Below are 23,057 nucleotides of genomic sequence, written 5' to 3'. Positions count from 1 at the left end.
TTAACTTGGTTGGAGCACAGCGACTCCGGGAAGGGATCGGAGTTACGTTAAAACCGTGCGCAGCTTTGTTTTTGAATAAACATCGTTTTCACTGATGAAGAAGGAAGGGAGGGCTTGAAAGCCGGACGGAGAACGGGGCAGGATGGTTTCCGCAGGTGGCGTGCGGCCGCATCCCGGCCTCCTCGGCTCCGATTACAGTTTCCGCGGCGCTGGAGGGGAAGCATCCTCCACGCTGCGATCTCCCATCAATGGGATTCCCCTCGTGGGAAATGCCGCCTCCCGGCAGACTTGCACTCGGAGGGCCGGGCGTGTAGCTGCGACCTGGGGCTCCCAGGCGGGCGGACGGGTGCGCACGCCGCGAGCCCCATGGAAACCCTGGGTCGGCACCGCGCTCCCTCCACGCCCGGGGGAGAGCCGGCACCACCCGCCGCCTGCCGCCGCGGAGGGGCGGGGGAGATGCCGCGGGGGGCGGGCGCGGCGCGCGGGGAGGGGAAGGGGTTCTCGCGCGATTGGGCGAGGTTTCCGGTGTTGTGACTGAAACCCGTCAATATGGCGGCGATCGGCCGCGGCCGCTCGCTGAAGAACCTCCGAATACGAGGTAAGCTCGCTGCAACCCTCGCTCCCTCCCGCCTGGGGCCCGCGACCCCTGGCCCTTGCCTCCCCCTGGCCCTGGGCTGGGGGAGCGATTAGGGGCGCTGGCCGGAGCCAGGGTTGCCGCCGCTGGCCTGCGAGCGAATCCTAATTGGAGCTGTGTGTCTGTTTCGCACAGGGCGGAATGACAGCGGCGAGGAGAACGTCCCGCTGGATCTGACCCGAGGTAACGCGGGGCGCCGCGGGCGCCGGCGAGGGCGCGCTGCTGGGGAGGAGCTGGGGGCCGGGGACCGGGGGCAGGGGCGGGCCCCGCACGGGACCGGCGGGGGTGCGGGAGGCAGAGCCCGAGCCCCGCCTGCTGGCTCGCGGGAGCCAAGCCCGGGGCAGCCTCCCGGGACCCATCCCCCTTCCCGGTGCCCGCTTCCCTGGCCCCGCGCCTTTCTCCGGGCCTCTGGGTGCGGCGGGTGCCGCGGAACGCCAGGCGGGACTCCGCGGAGCCGGCGACCGTCTGGGTGTTCTGGACCCCCGAGGGAGCGTTTCACTCCCATCCCGGAGCTCGTGCAGCCATTCGCCTGGAGGCGGCCGGCGGGAGGTAGAAGCTGTTATTTAGGTTGCCGGAGGATGTCTGAGGGAAGAGCGACCACATCCTGCCCTCCCCGTCCCCCAGAGCAGAAGCCGGACCTGCTGGGTTCTTGCTTGCCTGCGTGACTGCTTTACTGTTTGCTCACCGCCCTGGGGGACCCGCAGCATTGATAACTGGGTAGTGAAACCTAGAATCGGGGACTATGGTTAAGTGTCTGGTTTACGCTGTAGTTCATTCCGGTTTCCCTTTCCCCGGTGGCTGGGAGTGTAGTTGGCAAAGACCGCCCCCTCACCCTCGCTGCAGGTTCATTGTTTACCTTCTGCAGTGGCGACGGGTTTGTTTACACCTTGGGAACTGGGCGAACCCCGCGGTTGTGTTTTTAAGGATCTAATCCAGCTACTGGCCAGTGAATCTTATACTCGTCACCGTAATGGAGTGTATTCGACAATATCTCGCTGAAGAAACAGTAGTTGTATACAAGGTTTTTCTTTCTTTCTTTCTTTTTTTTTTTTTTTCTTCCACGGTAAACAGGATTTGGTCTACTGATTCCGAAGAAGTCATATTTCACACCGGCTAGAGTGTAAGCTGGTTCAGCTGTATAGAATGAGTTTCCTTTCTGAGATCTGAAAAACACTTTAGGAAGTTAAAGAAAGTCGTAAACAGTTCATTAAAAATTTAAAAAATTTAACCCATGTTCTACTTGACGTAATGACTGTTATCTAAAGTATTTGTCAGACGCGGGCTCATTGTTGAGGCTCATCTCTGGTATTTAAAGCATAGTGCATTATCTGCTGTATTTTATATTTCACAGTGGAAGATAACTGTTATAAACTAAACTGCTGCTTTTCGTTTAGCTACGAGAGTACATTTTTGTACGAATATTTTATTCTGAAAGTTCAGGGACTTTGTTTTGGGCGAGCTAGATGCTGGTGCTAATAGGCAGATGGGTTTCTACTAATGCACTAAACTGAAACTTTTTTTCATTAGTGTTCATTTTTCACGGACATTTGTGTAGAAAGATGTAAAGCTTTTGACTTTTGTGTAACAGTTTGGAAATTTGACTTTAAAACACACACACGAAAAATCTATATGAAATGTATGTGGTAGTCTAGTAAATTTCCTAACAAAAACAAAATTCCCACAGGGTTCAAAATTAACATTTGTGTTTTGTAACAGATGTACTTTATTAGTGATTTAATTTCTTCATGGGCATATGTATTTAGATGGTGAAAAGAGAACTTATCTTCTGTCTTAATTTTCTCCTTAAAAGTTTGCTTGGATGTGGTGCTAGAAATGTTATATTTGTGCTTTAGGTTGAGTTTGCTGAGCTGTATGTAGCAGTTTCTGTGGTTGGTATCAAAATTTTGGTTTGTAAAAAAATGTACAAATTTGTTTTGATACCTTTGATTTACTTCAAACTTACTCAAGTGCACAGATAAGTGTATGTTTACTATTTAAAATGTTATAGTTCCTGAGCATTTTGTGAACATTATAGTCAGTAGATGTTTTTAGAATAATGCAACAAGCAAAAAATGCTATTTCTACTTGCCCTGATAAAATATAGTTTAGTTTGCAATATACACAGCCTATTGAAATTGATGGCAAAAGGCATATGCAAGTAAGAGAAGCTATATGAGAATAAAAAATAATTTATTATATAGGGAAGCTGTTGTTCAAGGAACTGCTATTCAGACAGACATTTCATTGTTGAAAGGTTTGTGAATCTAAAGTCCTGTGGATCTAACCTCAAGAAGCCTCATGAGGAATTAATTATTCTTTAGTAATAGTTTTTGAGCTCTTGGGCAGTCTGGTTGCTGCTGAAAGGCAGCTGTTTGTGGATTGAATTACAGTACATTTTAGATAAAGTTTGGGTAACCAAAACTACATGTTTTTAATGTGAAGGCAGTGTTTGATCTCATTTTAATTGTTTTTATATAACCTTTGAGAAATTCATTGTGTAGCTATCTCACAGAGTTCATTGTTAAACAGAGGTCATGGTCATTGTAATTCCTAAAGGAACCCTCAATGTATAGTGAAAAGAGATTAGACTGTACAGTCAAATAGTTCTGGGTTTTAATCTCAGTGGGCATACTTAATAGGTGATGTGGGGCAAGTTATTTGACCTTGTTTAACTCTTGTTTTCTTCAACTCAAAGAGAGATAACTTCAAAGGGCTATTAAGAATGTGAGAAGTGAATGAACTAATGCTTAAAATACTCAGTACAGGAGCTGATACTTTTGTGAGTGATGTTAACTAAACGTTAGTTGTTTTCCCACACTATGAAATCTGTTGTGATTATTTATATTGCACTTAAAATATTTCAAAGTTGTTCTGAACATTATAAACAATAAGGAATTATGGTATTGAGGCTTTCATTTTTTTGAGACATACTGTTAATTGGGTATAGCTTGTCTGAAATAGAGTTCTTTTTTTTTAAATTATTTTTTAAAGATTTTACTTATTTATTTGACAGACAGAGATCACAAGTAGGCAGAGAAGCAGGCAGAGAGAGAGGAGGAAGCAGGCTCCCCTCTGAGCAGAGAGCCCGATGGATGTGTGGCTTGATCCCAGGACCCTGGGATCATGACCTGAGCCGAAGGCAGAGGCTTTAACCCACTGAGCCACCCAGGTGCCCCGAGTTCTTGAATATAACAACTGTAAAGGAATATTCTGTGAGATTACCAGTAAATTAGGTCTAAGCAAAGAGTATCATATGTACTTGAGATAAAATGTAGTATTTTATTTTATAGAACCTTAGAATTTTTCTCTGACTCCAGAAATTTCTTAGTAATAAAGATTTGGCTAGCCTTGCAAACTTCTTGAGGCCCAGGAGAGTTCTAGGCGCTTTGGTTTTGGTAGTTGGTTCATACATAGTGTACTTCAGTTAAAAATTGTTGGTGGACTAATTTTGATCTAGTTTAGGAACTGTGATCTACTGAAGTACTGCAGTAGATCTCACAGTAAACTTACTGGTGATTGCTGCTTTCAGTTTTGTTCAAACAACTACTTAATTTTGTGAAAGTCCCTGATAGTTGCTATTGATATAATTTAAATACTCTCTCTGTTTTGCATGCCAATATCTATTTTGAAACCAAAAAGCTTCCCTTAGTCACTTCCACTGCAAGGATAGCCTGGCTTTTTTTTTTTTATCAGTCTCATAGTACATTTGTGGTACTGAGTAACGTGAAAAGACACAGGGTATTCTTCCTGTGTAAGTTCTTCTTACTGTACAGTAATTTAATCATTGTGTTCAAAGTGAATTTTCAGGACATGGACAAACCTGTATTGAAATCTTTCAGAATAGAATTTATGTAATAGTATTGAGTTTTATTTTTTGATTATCCAATTCTTTTACTTTTCTGTTAGAAAGAATACAGAAATTGGCTGTCTTAGTTGCTGTTTCATACTTAGAAAGATAGGAAGGTTAACCGAGTGATGCAGATTTGAATACTGCTTTTTGTTTTCTGATTTTTTTCTAGTGAGCAGATAGATTACTCATGTTGTTTGATTACTGACTTGAGTTAGACAAAACAAATGTTGACTGAATGCTTGTTATTTACTAAATGCTGAATTAAGTGCTGGAGGAATGAAGATAAGGAAGATGTTATTCCCCCTTTTAGGTATTTACTGGAACAGATTAAGCGATTGCAATATGGAACGATAAATTAAGTAACCAAACTGTACAAGGACCAGAAATAACCTAGAGGAGAAAGTGATGAATTGTTTGGTGGGTAGAGGATTAGAGAAGGCTTCACAGAATGTTTGACTTCTCATAAGAATAGTGGTGGACATAAGGAAAGGAAACATGGGTTCCAAGAGACTGGACCACACCTTCTGAAAGGTAAAAGTCAGCAGGAAAAGGAGCTGCCTAGGAAGCTCCACTGATGTAATCCAAGAAATGGTGGTGAACTAGACTAGAATGTTAGAGTTAGAAATGAAGGTCAATATATATTGAAATGGAGTAATCAACTAATTTGTTTTCTTCAGATTTCAAACTGACTACACTGTGCAGAGAACTTACTTTATTAAGAAGGTCAAAGCTGTCTAATGTGAATTCCCTTGACTCCTTCCCTTTATTTTTTAAAGTAATCTTTGTGCCCAGTGTGGGTCTTGAACTCAGTACCCCAGATCAAGAGTCACATGCTCTACCTACTGAGCCAGCCAGGTGGGTGTGCCTGTCTTCTCTCCTTGGTATTTTATACATATATATCTTCTGGTTCCCTGAGTCAGGGAATAAAGCATCTCTGTTCCCTTTCAAGGCTAACCTGGAAAAGAATTTTATGCTTTTAATACTGTTTCCTCTAAGATGCTTTGTAGAACTGAGATCTCTTTCTTCTTCATTTCTTCCTTCCTATTGGAAGTTTTCTTATGTTCAGTCATCATTTGTTATATCCTTCATATGGATCAAGTACTATACCAGGCATCAGATGATAGTGGGAGGTGTGGAAAGATAAAGACAAAGATTACAAAATATCTGTTTTTCCATCGACTCTATGGAAAGAATAGTTCATCCTCATTCTAGAGCTTTCTTCTTTAACCGCTCTAGTCTTCTAAGCACAGCTTTCCCTGTGTACTGAAAATAGTTTTTTAAAGGATGCTGGTAATCTCATGTAAAATTCATTGGCATTTTTAAGTTCCCTATTCTATTTTAGAACTACTGCTGTATTAATAGTTTTGTTCCAGGCTCTAAAATATGTTATCTCACTTAATCTTTAATAACTGAGGTACTCTTTTTATCCCTATTTTACAGTTGAGGATATAGGCTTTAAAATTCTAAAGGTCTGAAATTCAGGTTAAGTAATTCAGCCAGGGTCATAGGATTAGTGAGTGATGCAGATCATGCACTTGTAGGCACTACACTATTACTATTCTTGCAACTATGTCACTTGATTTCTGTGAAATATTCTCCTGCTTCTTTTCCTGCCTCTCATGCTGCCCCTTCTGTGTTCCCTGACTAGTCTTCCAGCTACTTAAGCAAGTGAGCCTTAAGATTCTGTCCTTGATCTCTTCTTTCCTACGGTGCTGGGTGCTATGTCCCTGAACAGCCTTTACAATGAGAGCTTCAAAAATCCATGAATTGGGGAAAAAAAAAAAATCCATGTGCTGAGATAGTTATGATAATTAAATTTCTTTTAAGCTTGCAAAATATATTAGTATTATGTGTCTACTACTCATCTAAAGGCCTGATATATAAAACTTTTCATCCCAAAGCATATTCTTTTAACTTTCTAGTTACCGCCACCATCCTTTGTAATAATCAAGCTAAAGACCTACAGATTATCTTTGTTCAGGTGCTGTGTTCCTTCAGATTGCCGGTGAAATACCTAAGGAGATGGGTTCTTTCCTATAACATTGTCTTGGTCTTGTTCACATCTTTATTATCTCATTTGGATGATGTAAAATCTTTTCTGTCACCTTTTCTTCACTTTCTCTGCTATGTGATTGCCAGGATTATTATCCTGAAATGTAGATCTGATCTTATCATTCCCTTAAATTAAAAAAAACAAAACCCAAAACACTCACACTTCCCTGGCATGTTGTTGCTCACAGAATAAAGTCCAGATTTCTTAACTTGGCATTGAAGGCCTTTTATGATTTATTCCAGAATTAGCTTCTTTTTTTTTTCTTTTTTTTTAAGATTTTATTTATTTATTTATTTGACAGTAAGAGATCACAAGTAGGCAGAGAGGCAGGCAGAGAGAGAGAGAGAGAGAGAGAGAGAGGAGGAAGCAGGCTCCCTGCTGAGCAGAGAGCAAATTTGGGGCTCGATCCCAGGACCCGGAGACCGTGACCTGAGCCTAAGGCAGAGGCTCAACCCACTGAGCCACCCAGGCACCCCCAGAATTATTATCTTCTGTACTGTCTTGATCATACTATTCTGTCAGCCCCTGTGCAGAGTTTACTTGTGTAAGACATTCTCTTCCTTCCTTACACACAGCGCTTTTCAGCAGGGATGGGGAAAGTTAGCAAGTCCAAAGCACTTACCTCCCCATATTTGTTCTTTCCCCTTGGAGATTGTGTTATACCCCTAGTTGAGAATCTGCTTTGGAAAAAATGATTTATTCCTTGCATATGGCATGTGGTTTCTATTTACTTGACCTCGTGCAGGTGGTTTCCTCTGCCTAGAATTTCATTTTCAGTACTCTTTGTTGAAGTCCTAATTCTTTAAGGTCTAGGTTACTTGCAACGTCTAGAAATCATCCAAGTGAGTATTTACTGGGATTGCTTCCTCCTCTACTTTTCTACATTTTGTTTGTTCCTTTTTTAAAATATCACTTCTCCTTGCCTTACGTTCTTTGTCCTGTTGTTTTTCGTTACTGTATCTTAAGCTTCCCCAGCATCTGTGATATAATAATGATTGAAGCATTTTATTGAAGGTCAGAATGGAGAGAGAGATGGGAAATGGAATAGTACAGCATTAAGGAGAGTAGAAGTGAAAGAACATTTTAGGTTTACAGTCCTGAGGGACATTGAGATTGATGGTGCTATGAAATGAAGAAATCCATTTTGGAGGGATGATAATGAGTTAAGCTTTGTACTTTGAATTTCAGGCGATTAAGTCAATCATATATAAAAGGTAGCTGCAAATACTGGCTTGGTTCTAAACTTGTGATCTGATTGTTCTCTGCATGGGGCCCGAAGACAGGGAAGAATGTAAATGGAGAAAGCGAAAGATTTAAATGTTAAGAGGATAAGCTGAGGAGAGTGGCATAGCCTAAGAACCAAAAAATGAGAATAAGGTGGCCAAGAGAAGAAAACTAGCAAGACTATGATCTCAGAAGACAAGAGGGGAGTTTTGGTTGAAGAGACTGCGAGACTGTAGCATTGAAATTGGTGTTTGGAGAATTCCGTTCTACTCTTCCTTAATATAAGGATGATGTTGGCATACTATTTAATCTCTCTGGGCTTCAGTTCCCTGTATCTCTGAAATACATACTACATTACACGTGTAGCACTGTCATCTGCTGTCTTTGTGATCCTCAGATATCTCCGTGTTTCTGGGATATTGAAAGGTTAAAAAGAAAGCATTACAGCCTTATTAAATCACTGTAAGAAGTATTCCCATAAACAGTAATGATTACATGTAGGAGTGATGGTATTTCATAGCACTTTAAATGTAAATTATAGTCAACTCTCAATTTCCTTTTAAGTGATCATCTGCAGTGACTTGCTGCCTCCTCCCCCTCCCAGGTCTCAGGCTACTGAAAATAGGGCTGTGAAAAGCACAGTGGGGTGAGTGAATGGTTTGCATGCCTGTGTGTCTGTATCTCTGACTATCACCAAGCTAAATACAGTCCACTCTCATTTACCTGCACTTAAAAAAGGTGAATAATGACGGAAGAGTGCTAAATTACATAATTTAAATAGCATTACTTGTATGTGGCTTGGGAAGAGTTTACATTCTTTCCTCCCCTACAATAGATTGATGTGTCTTTTCTTTTATGTGAATTATTAGCATCAATTTTTATTTCCTGAGCAAATACTATTAGAATAGCAAACATAGATAGGTGAAAATGTATATTAGGTAAACCACATGCGAATATTTGAGAGTTGACTGTTAATGCTTTTTGGATCATCCATTGTTTTGTATTATCTGTGCTTTTTTGTTAGTGTGGCCAGGTTAAAGCTGAATAGCTACTTTAAAATTTTATCTGAATATACTTCTAAAATTATACAGATGCCAAACTAAAATGATGATAATTGTGTAAACCTAGACAAATATAACATATGTCCCAAGTCATAGGATGGAAAGAGAACTGAAACTTAAGTACATTCTTAAAATCCCTTTTACAAAGTCTTTGAGCCAGGCAGATTGCATAAACCAAGCAACGTACCTGGTAATGATGAAATTTATATAAAATTGGGGTGTGCCAGAACTTCAAACATATCCTATTTATGAAGTTCAGTTGAGTTTTGTAAGAAATACAGAAGACAGTTTTTTAATTACCTGCCTTTTCAAGAATTTAACTCTGTCAATTACTTTGCCATTTTTTGCTCCAATGGTTTGAAGATTAGAATTTATAGTGGTTTGTTAATGCCAGTCAGCATATCTTTGATCCATATATTATATAATTGGGTTAGTAAGTGTTACCATGAATCAGGAAAGCACAATTCTTGGTTTCAAGTTTATATTATAGTTGGGATATACCTGTATCAGGGCATAGTATAAGACAGTAGTATTTGAAGAACCTGTTAGTTGTCCTTATAAAGGAATCAAAAGCTGGAGGCATTCAGAAAATTCAAAAAATGGGAGGAGATAGGTAAGGAATAGCTTAGAGGGAAGACCTCATAGAAGTCTTGACACCAGTCAGACTGTCAGACTTTTTTGCATTAAACGGTAGCATTTGGGTCAGTGTCTTAAAAAATTGCAACTTAATTTTGTGAACTAACATTTCTAGCATATTATTCCATACTTGAAGGTAATGTTGAGGAAAAGTTGCTGATTATATAATTCTCATAATTATTGAAAGTTAATTATATCTCTAAAGTCGGGCTTTTCTGGCCTTTAAAGGTAGTGCAGTACTGGACTGAGAGCTTTTAGGCATACTGTGAAATAATTGTGTGCTTGTGACTATGAGTATATAAATGCTTGGCTGTTATTCCAAATCCAAGTATAAATGACTTTTTTTCTTCCATTGTTTTGTAGTATATGTGTTTCCTTTCCCCTTCATTAATACTGCATGTTCAAAGGGCTTTATAAATTTGTTATCAAACTTACTTCGAGATTTATGTAATTTGGAAGTAGAGATTATGTATGAGATGGGTAGTGTTTTTTTACTTTCCACACTGAAATGACCATATTTGCTGACCTCAGAATTTAAACACGTGGCCTCATGGTGAGATAGAATATTTGAAATTAAGATCATTCTGAAAAACATGGAATGTTTCATTGCTAAATCCAGACAACCTACCCAGCCCTCTAGTTATTTGGGTAAATGGTATACTGGGGAAATTATTGCTTTTATTAAAGCGGCAAAATGAGAGTTGAATTGCCACTTGCAGGGATTTTAGTGATCTTGTTCAGAATCCAGTGTAATTTCATGTGTTTTTTAAAACGAATAAAGAGTGAAGAGACACAGAAGCTGTAAACAAAGAAGACTGCCAAGTAATTTACTTTTAGTTACTAAGAAGGAGCAACTTGCCAGATAAAAGTGTATTTAACTGCTTTTAGATGTGTGCACATAAATATATTTATCTAGTCTCATAGTCTCATACTTCGAGAAATCACATCTTAAGGTAGTATTGCTTATTCTTTCCATGCTTAATGTTCATCCCTCATATACTAAAACTTTTAATTGCCCTATTTTTTTCTCTGCTCATAATTCTGTATAATATACTCCCTAACGTTCACCACACCACCACCACCAACAACAACCCCCTTACCCCAAGAAAAAAAAAAAAAAAAGAAAAAAGAAAAAGAAAAACTGAAGGGAATAGAGTTGCAGAAAGAGTGAGAAGACTCCAGTGGTTGGAGGTAGGTGAGCTGTGAACTCTTAACATTTAGTTATGGCAGTTTCTGTGTTTGTGACCAGGTGGCTAGTGGAATATTGTGGAATGTTTTATTTATATGTATTGTGGATAAATTTTTAATTGTGTCTATTATATGATTAGCATAAAATCATGATAATGGAATATTTGAATACAAATAGCTATTTTCTGCTTTATTTAGAATAACTTGTGTTTTTATTTTATTGATGTAGTTTGGGATTTCTAATGTTATTGTTGAATGCCATAACTTGATACAAAGCAGGTCAGATTCTTACATAAGATTTCATGTCATGTAAGGATAATTCTCAACAGAAGTTTTTACAACGTTTTAATGAGTTAAATTTTAGATTAGCATAGCCTTAAGAAATGTTTATATCACTTTGTATATTTTAATAAGAACCTTACAGTAACCTTTTTCTCCTTTGTCATGGGAGATGTGTTCATGTTTCACCATTGTTTTGAATACGGAAATATAATTGTTTTACCTAGCGAAATGGAAGACATTTAAAAACATGCTGATCATTGTTTAAAAGGAGATAAAAAAGAAGATTAAGAAATTTGGATAAGCTGTTGTGTTGCCTTTAACTATGCTGCTGTTTCTTTTGATAGTTATTTTATTTTATTTAAAAAGTTTAGACTTACTTTTGAATCCTAGGAAGAATTTTTTACTTACATCAGTAATTGTTTCTATATTAAAGGTACTGTAGAGAATAAGTATAGTTATTTTTAACATAAGTATATCGCAAGTAAATGTTCACTTAGGATACTTTGAATATGAATGGATTGAGGGAGGTATGTGTGTATCTACATATTATGTTTATTTTTAAGCATATTTGGAAACTTCAGAAATTATTTTATTAGCTCCCCCATTCAAAACAAATCTTTGATGTCATCCATCATCACTCAAACCTTTCATTGATAGGTAGCTTATTCTAAGTTGTTTCTTTGCTGAGCAGCTAAGTTTGTAAATGAAATTCTTATATCAAATTAACCAAAATTTAATAAATCATTTTTCAGTAATTGATCCTAGTTCTTTCATATTTTTATTTTGTAAATATTCACAAATAAAAGTAATAGGTTTACTCATGTTGGACACTGCTGTGTGCTGTTAGAGAGTCTTACCTTTTCTTCTCATACAGGCCAGTCCCCAACTACTTACTGAGTACTGCTTATGTGTCCAGCATTGTTCTGGTTGTTAGATGTTTAAGACATGGTCTTTGATTACAAAAAATAGCAGTTACCGTATTTTGAACTTCAGTATATGTTGGAAACTGTTAAAAACATTACTTAAATTATCTAATTTAGTCTTCCTACATTTGTAGAAAATATGTTTTAATATCCTTATATAACTGGTGAAGAAAGTGGGGCCCAGAGGGAGCCCAAGTAGCCCAAGGTCATACTGGCAGTAGAAGAGAGAGGTAGGATTCAGATCCCATTCACTGTTTTTGATTCTAAAATCCATACACTTAACCTTTTATAATCTTTCTAAAAACAAGTACAGTAGAAAATAAATCATATTGCTGGAATAATTAGCGATTAAATTAGTATGCTGTATATTATAATAATGTTGATTTGGAACCCTCAAGAAGAAAGTTACTGGTTGAGCTCTGAAATATACATTTTAGCCATTATTGATATAATTATTTCTATAACTATTACATATTTCTCTCCTTTGTTAAGAAGAATATATCAACTACATTTTAACCTTTTCTCTTTGGCTGGGGCCATCATGAATGTCGATTATTTTGTTGATGGTGGGGGCAGAACAATTTATTACTACCTTGTGTGACATTGGACTGCTCTTTTTGGTCTTATGTGCTATTTTCTTATACTCAGCTATTACTTTACTTTGCAACTCTTATTCCTATGTTTAGCAGTTCTTTTTTTACTTTTACTGTGCTATAAAATAGAAACCATATAACTGGACTTGGTAATATTATGTGGAAAATAAATATCAATAGGTTGTGATTATGTAGAATTAAGGGCCCCTGCTGTCAATAATATATGTTACCTGTAGTGAATAAACTTGGTGAGGATACATACTTTGAATCTTTATTGCTGTTTTTTGGTGTGCTTACTTTTATTTCCTGGTTGTTTTCCAGATAGCATGGCCTCATAGCATATAGCTCAAGGTAGGTGAGGTATGACTTGATAGTATTTATGTATACAACATGGACTGTAGGATTATATAAAGATAGATATTAAGGTACAAAATATGACTAATATGGACAAAATAACATTAAATAATATGCTAATTACATAAAATAGAGATAGTCTAACTCTCTCTGTAGCTGAAAGCATGGCCTTTAGAGTCCAATCTGGATTTGAATCTTGACGCTGCCTCTTAGAAGTCTTTTTTTTTTTTTTTTTAAGATTTATTTCATTTATTTTTTGACAGAGATCACAAGTCGGCGGGCGAGAGGCAGGCAGAGAGAGAGGAGGAAGCAGGCTCCTTGCAGAGCAGAGAGCCTGATGTGGGGCTCGATCCTAGGACCCTGGGATTATGAGCCGAGCTGAAGGCAGCGGCTTAATCCACTGAGCCACCCAGGCGCCCCTTAGAAATTTTTTGAGTTTGGACAAGTTGCCTTTTCTGAGCACGTTTTCTTATCTCTGCTCAAAATGACACTTGAGGGAATAAAATGTAAACTATTTATTACAATTTTGCCACAGTTTGGCACATATCTGTACCTAATACCTATATATATTAGGTGTTCTTTAGTGGTCATTTAAAACAACAGAAATGAGAGAAGGGAAAGATAAGTGTGAGCTGGGAAAAAATAAAAGAAAGTGGGGCATTGTTACAGCTTTGAAAGAAAAGGATGTTGTTAAGTCAAGAGGAATTGAGCATAAATAAAGGCATTAAACATTTTATTGAGAGAGGAATAATAAGATATAGAATTTTATTATTCATATTGGATTCATTGTAAGGTGGGGGTAAGGTACTGAGGGCCTTGAAAACTGTGGAGATATTAGATGCTTTTCTCTTTTTACATGTTAAAATACATAATGTTGTGAGAGAGCTGTAAATGTTCAGTTACTTTTTATTTAAAGAAAACAGATCCAAAAAATGTTTGTCATAATTGTATAGTCCTATAAATTTAGATAAATTGAACACATGAATAAGCAGAACCCGGATCAAGAATCAGAATGCTGCTAATACCTCAGAAGCTCCTGTTCTGTCTCTTCCGAGGCACTACTTTCCCACACGAAAGATGCCACTATTTTGACTTCTAATACTATAGATTAGTTTGGCCTGTTTTTGAACTTTCTGTGATACACTCATACAGTATGTACTCTTTTTTATCTGGTTTCATTTGCCCAATGTTATGTTGAATCACCATGTTGTATGTAGAGTTCAAGTTATTTTAATCCAAGGCTGTTTATATCTATCAGGTATGTGATGATATGGATATAGTCTTTCCTTTTGAATGGGCAGTGGATTTGAATGAGTGGATAGAGTTTGGAATAATGACGTTAATTCCAACTTTATTTAAAAACTATAAATCTTTTTCTGAATATCTTAGTCTTTTGCCTCTTTTAGCCTGATCTTTTGCTTTAATAGGTGGTAGTCAATACATTAGATAGGTGAATTTTTTTTTCTTAATGATTGTTTAAAGAAAAAGTATAGGGGCTCCTGGGTGGCTCGGTGCGTTGAGCCTCTGCCTTTGGTTCAAGTCATGGTCTCAGGGTCCTGGGATGGAGCCCCGTGTTGGGCTCTGCTCAGTGGGGAGCCTGCTTCCCCCTCTCTCTCTGCTTGCTTCTCTGCCTACTTATAATCTCTCTCTGTCAAAATAAATAAATAAAATCTTTAAAAAAAAAAAAGGAAGAAAGAAAAAGTATAATCAGAACTCAATAAACTCAAAGCTACAGGTTAGAAAGAAGATGGGAAAAATTTAGAATTCCAGTCCAATAAAAGTTTTTGTGTTGACCTAAAAAAATTGGTGGAATGATTACTGAAATTGGTTAGTATTTCTATAGGAAAAAAAGGGAGGATGATAAATATTTCTTGGTCTTCACTTAAAATGATATGCTGATACAGAAATATCAGTGTGTTAATATTTTAGATTTATAACATACAGTTTTAAGTATTAATCAAAGTTGAAAAGTTGTTAGAGTATAAAATAGAAATGCTTCTCCTTGAAGGAGCATAAATGTTTAAATGTCTTTTATGATTCTCTTTCTTAAGAGCTCAAAAGGGGCCATTAGAACACTTGTCTAATCCTGCTTTATTTTTTAACATATGAGAGAGTCGTAAAGTAATGTAATTGATTTTTTTTAGTAGACATAGTAGAACTTTATGAGGTTAAGTGAGAATGCTGAAGACTTCATTGATAGTTATAAAGTGTCTTTAAGTGATTGCTTTTGTCTCTTTCCCTGTATTTCTCAATTTCTCTCATTGGTTTCTGTTTCTTTCTCTATTTTTAGTTTTTCTTCTTGTGACTTTAATATACTAGGACATCTATAGAAATGGACATTTGTCTTTTGCTGTACTTGATAATGTTTTATGTTCCTTAATTTGAAATAAATGTTAATTGTTAAAGGTTTTTTGTTTTTGCTTTTACTTCTTCATTGGATTTTAGGGCTTTTCTTTCTCCCTGAGTTGGTGGTGCTTTAATAGAAAAAGATTCCATTGCTCATCTCTTGGTACTTGTCCCCAAGAAATTAGAACTGAGTATTGCATAGGAAATTGGTTAAATACTTGAAAGCAACGTAGCACTATGTGCTTAGCATAGATTAGTAGAATAAAGAACATTTTACTTATTTCAGTATGCAAGAGCAAGAGTAAATGTGAAAGTGAAACAAGTATTCACTCTACTGAAGGTAAAGAAACTTCTGATGAAGTGCATTTTTAAAATGTTGATATTTTAAAAAATATTAGTATTCACTTTGTTTTAAATATTCAGAATGTTTCAAATGTTCATGTATCTATTCTGGGAATATGGGAAACAATAAATTTGGAATTCCCTGAAGGTGGGAACATAGTAATAACCTTCGAAGATCCTTGCTGATTCTGAGTCTAGACTATTTAGTTCATTGAGTATGGATTATTAGCTATCAAAAATGCTTTGTTTTAGTGGTGAATTTTGAGTGAATGCTTGTTTGATAGTATTAATTAGGAATGACAAAATGCAGTAAATTTATATTTTGAACCATGTTTTTTGGGATTATATTACTTACTGCTCTTGTACACACCAATACATCATATTTCCCCCCAACTATTTTAAATGATTTTTCCTAGAATAGTGCTGAAGTAGTAAACTCTTGGCTGTCCAACTTGATCAGAGGTTGGTCTAAAATGATATTTTGATTATTTTGTGAAGGGTTTATTGAATGATGTGTTGTTTTAGCAGACAGTCTAGAAATTATATCCTTTGAATATCTGTTTCCTTTAAGCAGTCCCCTTGGAAGGATATGTACTTTCTAGTGGTGATGTCCCTGTTAGAAAGATTTTAAAAATTCTGCTTTTGAAGATTGCTAAAGCTTATAATACAGCCCTTTAAATTGCTGTTTGATTTTTCCTTTGGGGATGAATTGGAGTTCAGGAACTGGTCAAATATAAATTGTGGTCAAATATAATGGACTATACCAACAACATGACAGAAGAAAGAGAAATTAAGGAGTCATATCATTTAAGATACCTATGAATAAACCTAACGAAAGAGGTTAAGAATCTATATGCAGAAAACTATAAAGTACTCATGAAAGAAATTGAGGAAGACACAAAGAAATGGAAAAATGTTCCATGCTCCTGGATTGGAAGAATAAATATTGTGAAAATGTCTGTGCTACCTAAAGCAATCTACACATTTAATGCAATTCCTATTAAAATACCATCCATTTTTTTCAAAGAAGTGGAACAAATAATCCTAAAATTTACATGGAACCATAAAAGACCTCGAATAGCCAAAGGAATATTGAAAAAGAAAGCCAAAGTTGGTGGCATCACAATTCCAGACTTCAGGCTCTATTGCAAAGCTGTCATCATCAAGACAGTATGGTACTGGTACAAAAACAGACACATAGATCAATGGAACAGAATAGAGAGCCCAGAAATAGACCCTCAACTCTATGGTCAACTAATCTTCGACAAAGCAGGAAAGAATGTCCAATGGAAAAAAGACAGCCTCTTAAACAAATGCTGTTGGGAAAATTGGACAGCCATATGCAGAAAAATGAAATTGGACCATTTCCTTACACTACACACGGAAAGAGACTCAAAATGGATGAAGGATCTCAATGTGAGAAAGGAATCCATCAAAATCCTTGAGGAGAACACAGGCAGCAACCTCTTTGACCTCAGCCACAGCAACATCTTCTTGGGAACATCGCCAAAGGCAAGGAAAGCAAGGGGAAAAATGAACTGTTGGGATTTCATCAAGATCAAAAGCTTTTGCACAGCAAAGGAAACAGTTAACAAAACCAAAAGACAACTGACAAAATGGGAGAAGATATTTGCAAACGACATATCAGATAAAGGGCTAGTATCCAAAATCTATAAAGAGCTTAGCAAACTCAACACCCAAAGAACAAATAATCCAGTCAAGAAATGGGCAGAGGACATGAACAGACATTTCTGCAAAGAAGACATCCAGATGGCCAACAGACACATGACAGAGTGCTCCATATCACTCGGCATCAGGGAAATACAAATCAAAACCACAATGAGATATCACCTCACACCAGTCAGAATGGCTGAAATTGACAAGTCAGGAAATGACAGATACTGGCAAGGATGTGGAGAAAGGGGAACCCTCCTACACTGTTGGTGGGAATGCAAGCTGGTGCAACCACTCTGGAAAACAGCATGGAGGTTCCTCAAAATGTTGAAAATAGAACTACCCTATGACCCAGCAATTGCACTACTGGGTATTTACCCTAAAGATACAAACATAGTTTTCCTAAGGGGCACGTGCACCCGAATGTTTATAGCAGCAATGTCTACAATAGCCAAACCATGGGAAGAACCTAGATGTCCATCAACAGATGAATGGATAAAGAAGAGGTGGTATATATACACAATGGAATACTATGCAGCCATCAAAAGAAATGAAATCTTGCCATTTGCCACGATGTGGATGGAACTAGAGGGTATCGTGCTTAGCGAAGTAAGTCAATCGGAGAAAGACAACTATCATGATCTCCCTGATAATGAGGGAGTGGAGATGGAACATGGGGTGTTAAGGGGGCAGGAGAAGAATAAATGAAACAAGATGGGATTAGGAGGGAGACAAACCATAAGTGACTCGTGGTCTCACAAAACAAACTGAGGATCGCTGGGGGGAGGGGGGTTGGGAGAGGGCAGTGTGGTTATGGACACTGGGGAGGGTATGTGAGGAGTGAGTGCTGTGAAGTGTGTAAACCTGGCGATTCACAGACCTGTACCCCTGGGTATAAAATATATGTTTATAAAAAAAAGAAAAATTAAAAAATATATATAATGGAGATTCATTAATTCATTGATTTATTCACTTACTGATTTGAAAAGAATTCATTGAGCACCTCGTATATTCTCAGCACTGTATTAAATACTGGGATGTGTATGACAAGATGATTTTTCTAAGAAATACGCTGCCACTATATGTGATGACTCCCATTGTAATCTAGTCCCTGGCTACTTCTACAATAATCTCATTGCCCAACTCTTTTCCTCTTACTCACTTTATTTGGCAAAACCGCCTCCTTGCCATTCATTCCTACCTATAGTCTTTTTTCAGAGCCAGAACCTTTGTACCTCTTTTTAAATCCTGTCTGAATTGTTCTTCCCCCGATATTTGGAGGCTTCCTTCCTCAGTTTGTGTAATTCTCTGTTCAACTGTCAGTTTATCAGTGAGGCCTTTTGTGATTGTTCTATCTAAAGTAGCCCTTATCTCCCTCACTTTCCATTCTTTTATATTGTTTTTTCTTCCATGGTCCTTGTCACTATTGCTATTACAGTATTGTTTATTGTTTGTCTCCAAAGAATGTAAGTTTTATGAGGACAAACACTTTTTTGTGTGTTCACCATTGTATCCTCAGTGCCTAGAACAGCCCCAGCACATTGTATGTACTTGATTATTTTTTTATTGGTGGAATAAATGTCTGTGATGTTTATGTTTTAGTGTGAGGGTTCCAGATTGCTTACTTAACATCTTGACCGTATGGTCACTTAGATCAACGTGTCTATATCTCAGACTTAATAATTATTGTTCTAAAAATCATTCTATATATTTCATCTGGGCTAAGAGCAGTACTTTAATGGGGCCAAAGCAGGAACCCAGGAGACATCCTGGCCTCATTCCTTGTCCTTATTCTACACATCAAATCTGCTACCAGTCTGATGATAATGATTTTATCTCTGAAAAGTGTTAAATCTGTTATTTTTATTACTATTTTTTAATATTTTATTTATTTAGAGAGAGTGCATGGTGGGGGCAGCAGAAGGGGAGGGAGAGGGAGAGGGAAAGGGCAAAGAATCTTAGGCAGAGTCTGTACTGAGTGTGGACCCTGACGGGGGCTCCATCTCAGGGTCATGACCTGAGCCAAAACCAAGAGTAAACACTCAGCAGACTGAGCCACCCAAGCATCCTAATTATTTTTATTTCTGCTACTGTGCCTTTATTTGGGCTCCCATTTATTTTTCCTGGATGAGAGCATTGGATTCTTAACTACTCAATCCATTCTAGTTTTGTCTTCTCCTAGTCTTTATTGTAGGTTTCCACATAAATTAATCTTAATATCCCCAGCAGGTTCAGCATCTTCCTTCTTTGGGCTTTTATAGTATATAAAACTTTCTGTGTTACCTTTCTTATAACTTTGTGATAATTTGTTCATGTCTGCCTTCTTCAGGACAGTTGAAAAACATTTATAGACCTTTGCTATATGCAGGTTACCATTCCTTTCTTGGTGATTCAGTGTTGAAAAAGATTGTGTCTCTGTCGGTGAGGAGATTATATTCTAGTGGGGGAGAATGCAGACAATAAACACGTGAAAACAGAAAGTTAAGTACTGATGCTCTGAATAGTGTGCAGTTGGGTATTTGAAAGTGGTAGTTGGGATTGTCAGAGAAAACTTCTTAGAGGCAGTGATACTTTTGATTCAGGACTGATGAGGTGGCATAAAGTGAAGATATGGGGGGTAGGTCTACTTACTTCTTCCTAGTTAAAGAACATGGTACAAAAGCCCAGAAATAAGAACAAATAGTGGTTAGTGCTCAATGAACCAGAGGGAGAAGAGAGAGTGAGACTAGAGATTGTGGTATGCTTGCAAAGAGAAGCAATTAGAAGGTTAAGCAGGGGATGACATTATCTGATTATTTAGAAAGCTAACTCTTGATTGGTCTGTGGAAAGTGGACGGAGGCCCCTGGAGAAACCTGTGCATGGCACATGTTACTAAATCAATGTTAATTGAATGAATAAGTGAATGAATTAATCCTTTCACTTTATATCCACTTTGAATCACATGAGACTTCAGAATTCAATAGGAGAAAGCCACAAAACCAACATTGTAGAAAGGATGGTTGCATTAAAATTGTGCTATGTGTGTCTAACCCTAATCACCTTAGTATTTTGTTAGCAAATGATGTTTGAGTTGTCATTAATGACAATTCTTTGTGACCATGAGTGGAAATGCTGTATTCATTCATTTATTTATTCAGTTAATTACTGACTATATATGATAGCCAGAGTATTCTGTTAAGTTTTCTGAAGTTTCAAGGTTGAGGTTATAAGATAAATCAGACCTTGCTTTTAAAAATTAGTTACTTGTCATTCAGAAAATGTAGACTGGTTGGTTATCTAAACTTGATTGACAAATCAGGAGGCCAAGAAGGGAGTTATTAGCCTTCCCTGACCTTTGCAAAATATGATTCTGTTCATTTCACTTTCCTGCTGCTGTTGCTAGATGCTTCTTTCATTTAGATATTGAATCTATCATTGACATTTGAGTTATTGGTAGTTTCTTGTTACTATAAATAATTATAAACGATGATTTTATACATGGTCTTATTTGTGAATTGTGGTACTCCTACCTAAATTTCTCTAGGTTATAACTTGGTATAGTAGAATCACTGGTTATATTATATATATTTGTACATCTGTATATGGCTATATATCTCCTGTATCTATATCCTCATAGGAGCAATATCTAAGACTTGCTCCAGAATCATACTTTTGTCAACACTTTGGATTATCAGTTTTTATTAAAAATGCTGTATTATGAAAATTATTAAACATAGACTTAAGTAGAGAAAAAAGTATAGGAACCCTCATGTATTGCTCACCCTACTTCAATTATTATAAACATATAGGAAAATCTTATTTCAGCTGTTTATCCTCCTCTCCACCTCATGGATAATTTTTTTTTTAAGATTTTATTTATTTATTTGATAGAGAGATCACAACTAGACAGAGAGGCAGGCAGAGAGAGAGGGAGAAGCAGGCTCCCTGCCGAGCAGAGAGCTGGATGTGGGGCTCGATCCCGGGACCCTGAGATCATGACCTGAGTGAAGGCAGAGGCTTAATCCACTTAGCCACCCAGGCGCCCTCATGAATAATTTTAAAACAAATGCCAGGCATCTAATAATTCATTTGTAGATAATATCAGTTGTATCTTTAAGGGATAGGGAGTTTTAAAATCTATAACTAAGGGATAAAGATTCTAAGGGATATATCTCTAAGGGATAAGGACTTTTATTTATTTATTTATTTATTTTTTTTTTTACAGATTTTATTTATTTCTTTGACAGAGAGAAATCACAAGTAGATGGAGAGGCAGGCAGAGAGAAAGAGAGAGAGAGAGAGAGGGAAGCAGGCTCCCTGCTGAGCAGAGAGCCCGATGCGGGACTCGATCCCAGGACCCTGAGATCATGACCTGAGCTGAAGGCAGCGGCTTAACCCACTGAGCCACCCAGGCGCCCCAGGGATAAGGACTTTTAAAATCTGTAACTACAATACCATTAACACAAGTAAATTAAACAGTAATTTCTTTATTTCATCTAATGTCCAGATTTTCCTGACTGTTTTATAGATTTCTTTTTCTTTAACAGATACCATTTTGAGTTAGGATTCATACAAGATTCTTACACTTTTGATTATTTTTATTTCTTAATATGTTAAAAAAAAAAAGCAAACTCCATCAAATTGCTTTTATTTCTGGACAACTTGTCTTCTTTCTGTAATAACAATTTTTGTTTCGGTTTTAAACACTTTTAGTAAAATAAGTTTAAATGTTTATTCACATCCTACTTTGGGATTTATTGGGCATACTGATTTCATGTCTTTGAACAATTCAAAAAATTCTTAGTATTTGACTTTTTAAGTATTACATCTTCTGCATTTTTCTTTCCGTTAGAAATTCTTATTAAATGTATGTTAGGCTTTCCCATTATCTTTCTTGTTTTTTTTTAAGCTCTTTCATGTATTTCATCTCCTTTTTCTTGTGGGCCACATTCTGTATAAAACTTCAGATGTGTCTTTCAGTTAATTATTAATTCTCTTGGTAGCTGTGTTTATTTGGTTGATCCCCCCCTCACTGAGTTTTTATTTTAATCATGATAATTATTTAAAGAAATTATGCTTGGATGTTTGTAATTTTTTAAATAAGAGCTCTCTTGAATCTTTTATTTTCAGTCCTTTTTCTTTGAATTGGAGGTTTGTTAAGTTGTAACTTCCAAATCTCACAGATAGAGCTTGCAAACGCTGCACGACATAGCCATGCTCATCTGAGCATTGTCCATGACAGCTTTGATGCTGTAGCTGCCGAGTTAAGTAGTTGTGACAGAGATCAAATGGCCTTCAAAGCTTAAAATACTTACTGTCTCACCCTTTGTGGAACAAATTTGCTAATATGGTCCTACTCCTCCCAACCCCCGCTGCCTTAGATATATAAAACATTATTATTTTATTATTTACATATATATATATATATGATAACTCTAATATTTCAAGCCTTTGTAGATTGTTTTGTTGTTTATTGTTTCTGTTTATAATGTCTTATTTTCATGTTTCCTTCTGTGTTTGTGATTTTTGCTTGTGCACTTTAAATTTGTTAGATTACCCAGGCTAAGTGTGGGTTCCTGGTTGGGTGAGTGGGTTATAGGGGCTGGTTGATGGTTGAGTTTGCTTTTTCTACTGCTTGGGAGTATGGTAGACCAGGGGCTACTTTTTTAAAAAATTAAAAAATTTTATTTTTTTATTCATGGTAAGTGTATTCTTTAATCACCATCATCCCATCCAGCTTCCCCTCTGGCAACCATCAGTCTGTTCTCTGTAGTCAAGAGTCTCTTTCTTGGTTTGTCTCTGTCTCTCTTCTCTCTCTCTCTTGTTTCTTTGTTTGCTTTTATTTCTTAAATTCTACATACAAGAGGTGCCTGAGTGGCTCAGTCAGTTGGGCATCTGCCTTCAGCTCAGGTCATAG

At 37.3% G+C, this 23,057-nt stretch overlaps 1 protein-coding gene and 1 long non-coding RNA gene across 6 annotated transcripts in view; one reads left to right on the top strand and one right to left on the bottom strand.

The window, feature by feature from the left end:
* Window positions 1-478: 478 nt before the first annotated feature.
* RICTOR (RPTOR independent companion of MTOR complex 2) overlaps window positions 479-23,057 on the top strand; it is a 129,512-nt gene continuing 106,933 nt past the window's right edge. For 4 of the 5 annotated variants that reach the window (XM_059173842.1, XM_059173839.1, XM_059173840.1 and 1 more), the window contains exons 1-2: window positions 479-598; window positions 770-817. In XM_059173842.1, the coding sequence (XP_059029825.1) occupies window positions 550-598; window positions 770-817 (97 nt within the window). In that variant the 5' untranslated portion in view covers window positions 479-549. Of the gene's footprint in view, window positions 599-769; window positions 818-8,365; window positions 8,408-23,057 lie in introns of all 5 variants that reach the window. The other variant, XM_059173841.1, reaches the window with a different exon arrangement.
* LOC131831683 (uncharacterized) overlaps window positions 1,659-23,057 on the bottom strand; it is a 77,936-nt gene continuing 56,537 nt past the window's right edge. Inside the window, exon 2 of the long non-coding RNA XR_009353760.1 lies at window positions 1,659-1,807. This is a non-coding gene — a long non-coding RNA (uncharacterized LOC131831683). The remainder of the gene's footprint in view (window positions 1,808-23,057) is intronic.

Source organism: Mustela lutreola, chromosome 5, assembly GCF_030435805.1.
Source record: "Mustela lutreola isolate mMusLut2 chromosome 5, mMusLut2.pri, whole genome shotgun sequence".
NCBI classification, from domain to species: domain Eukaryota; kingdom Metazoa; phylum Chordata; class Mammalia; order Carnivora; family Mustelidae; genus Mustela; species Mustela lutreola.
Note: the sequence above shows the minus strand (reverse complement) of the source record. Positions and strands in the feature narration are given on the sequence as shown.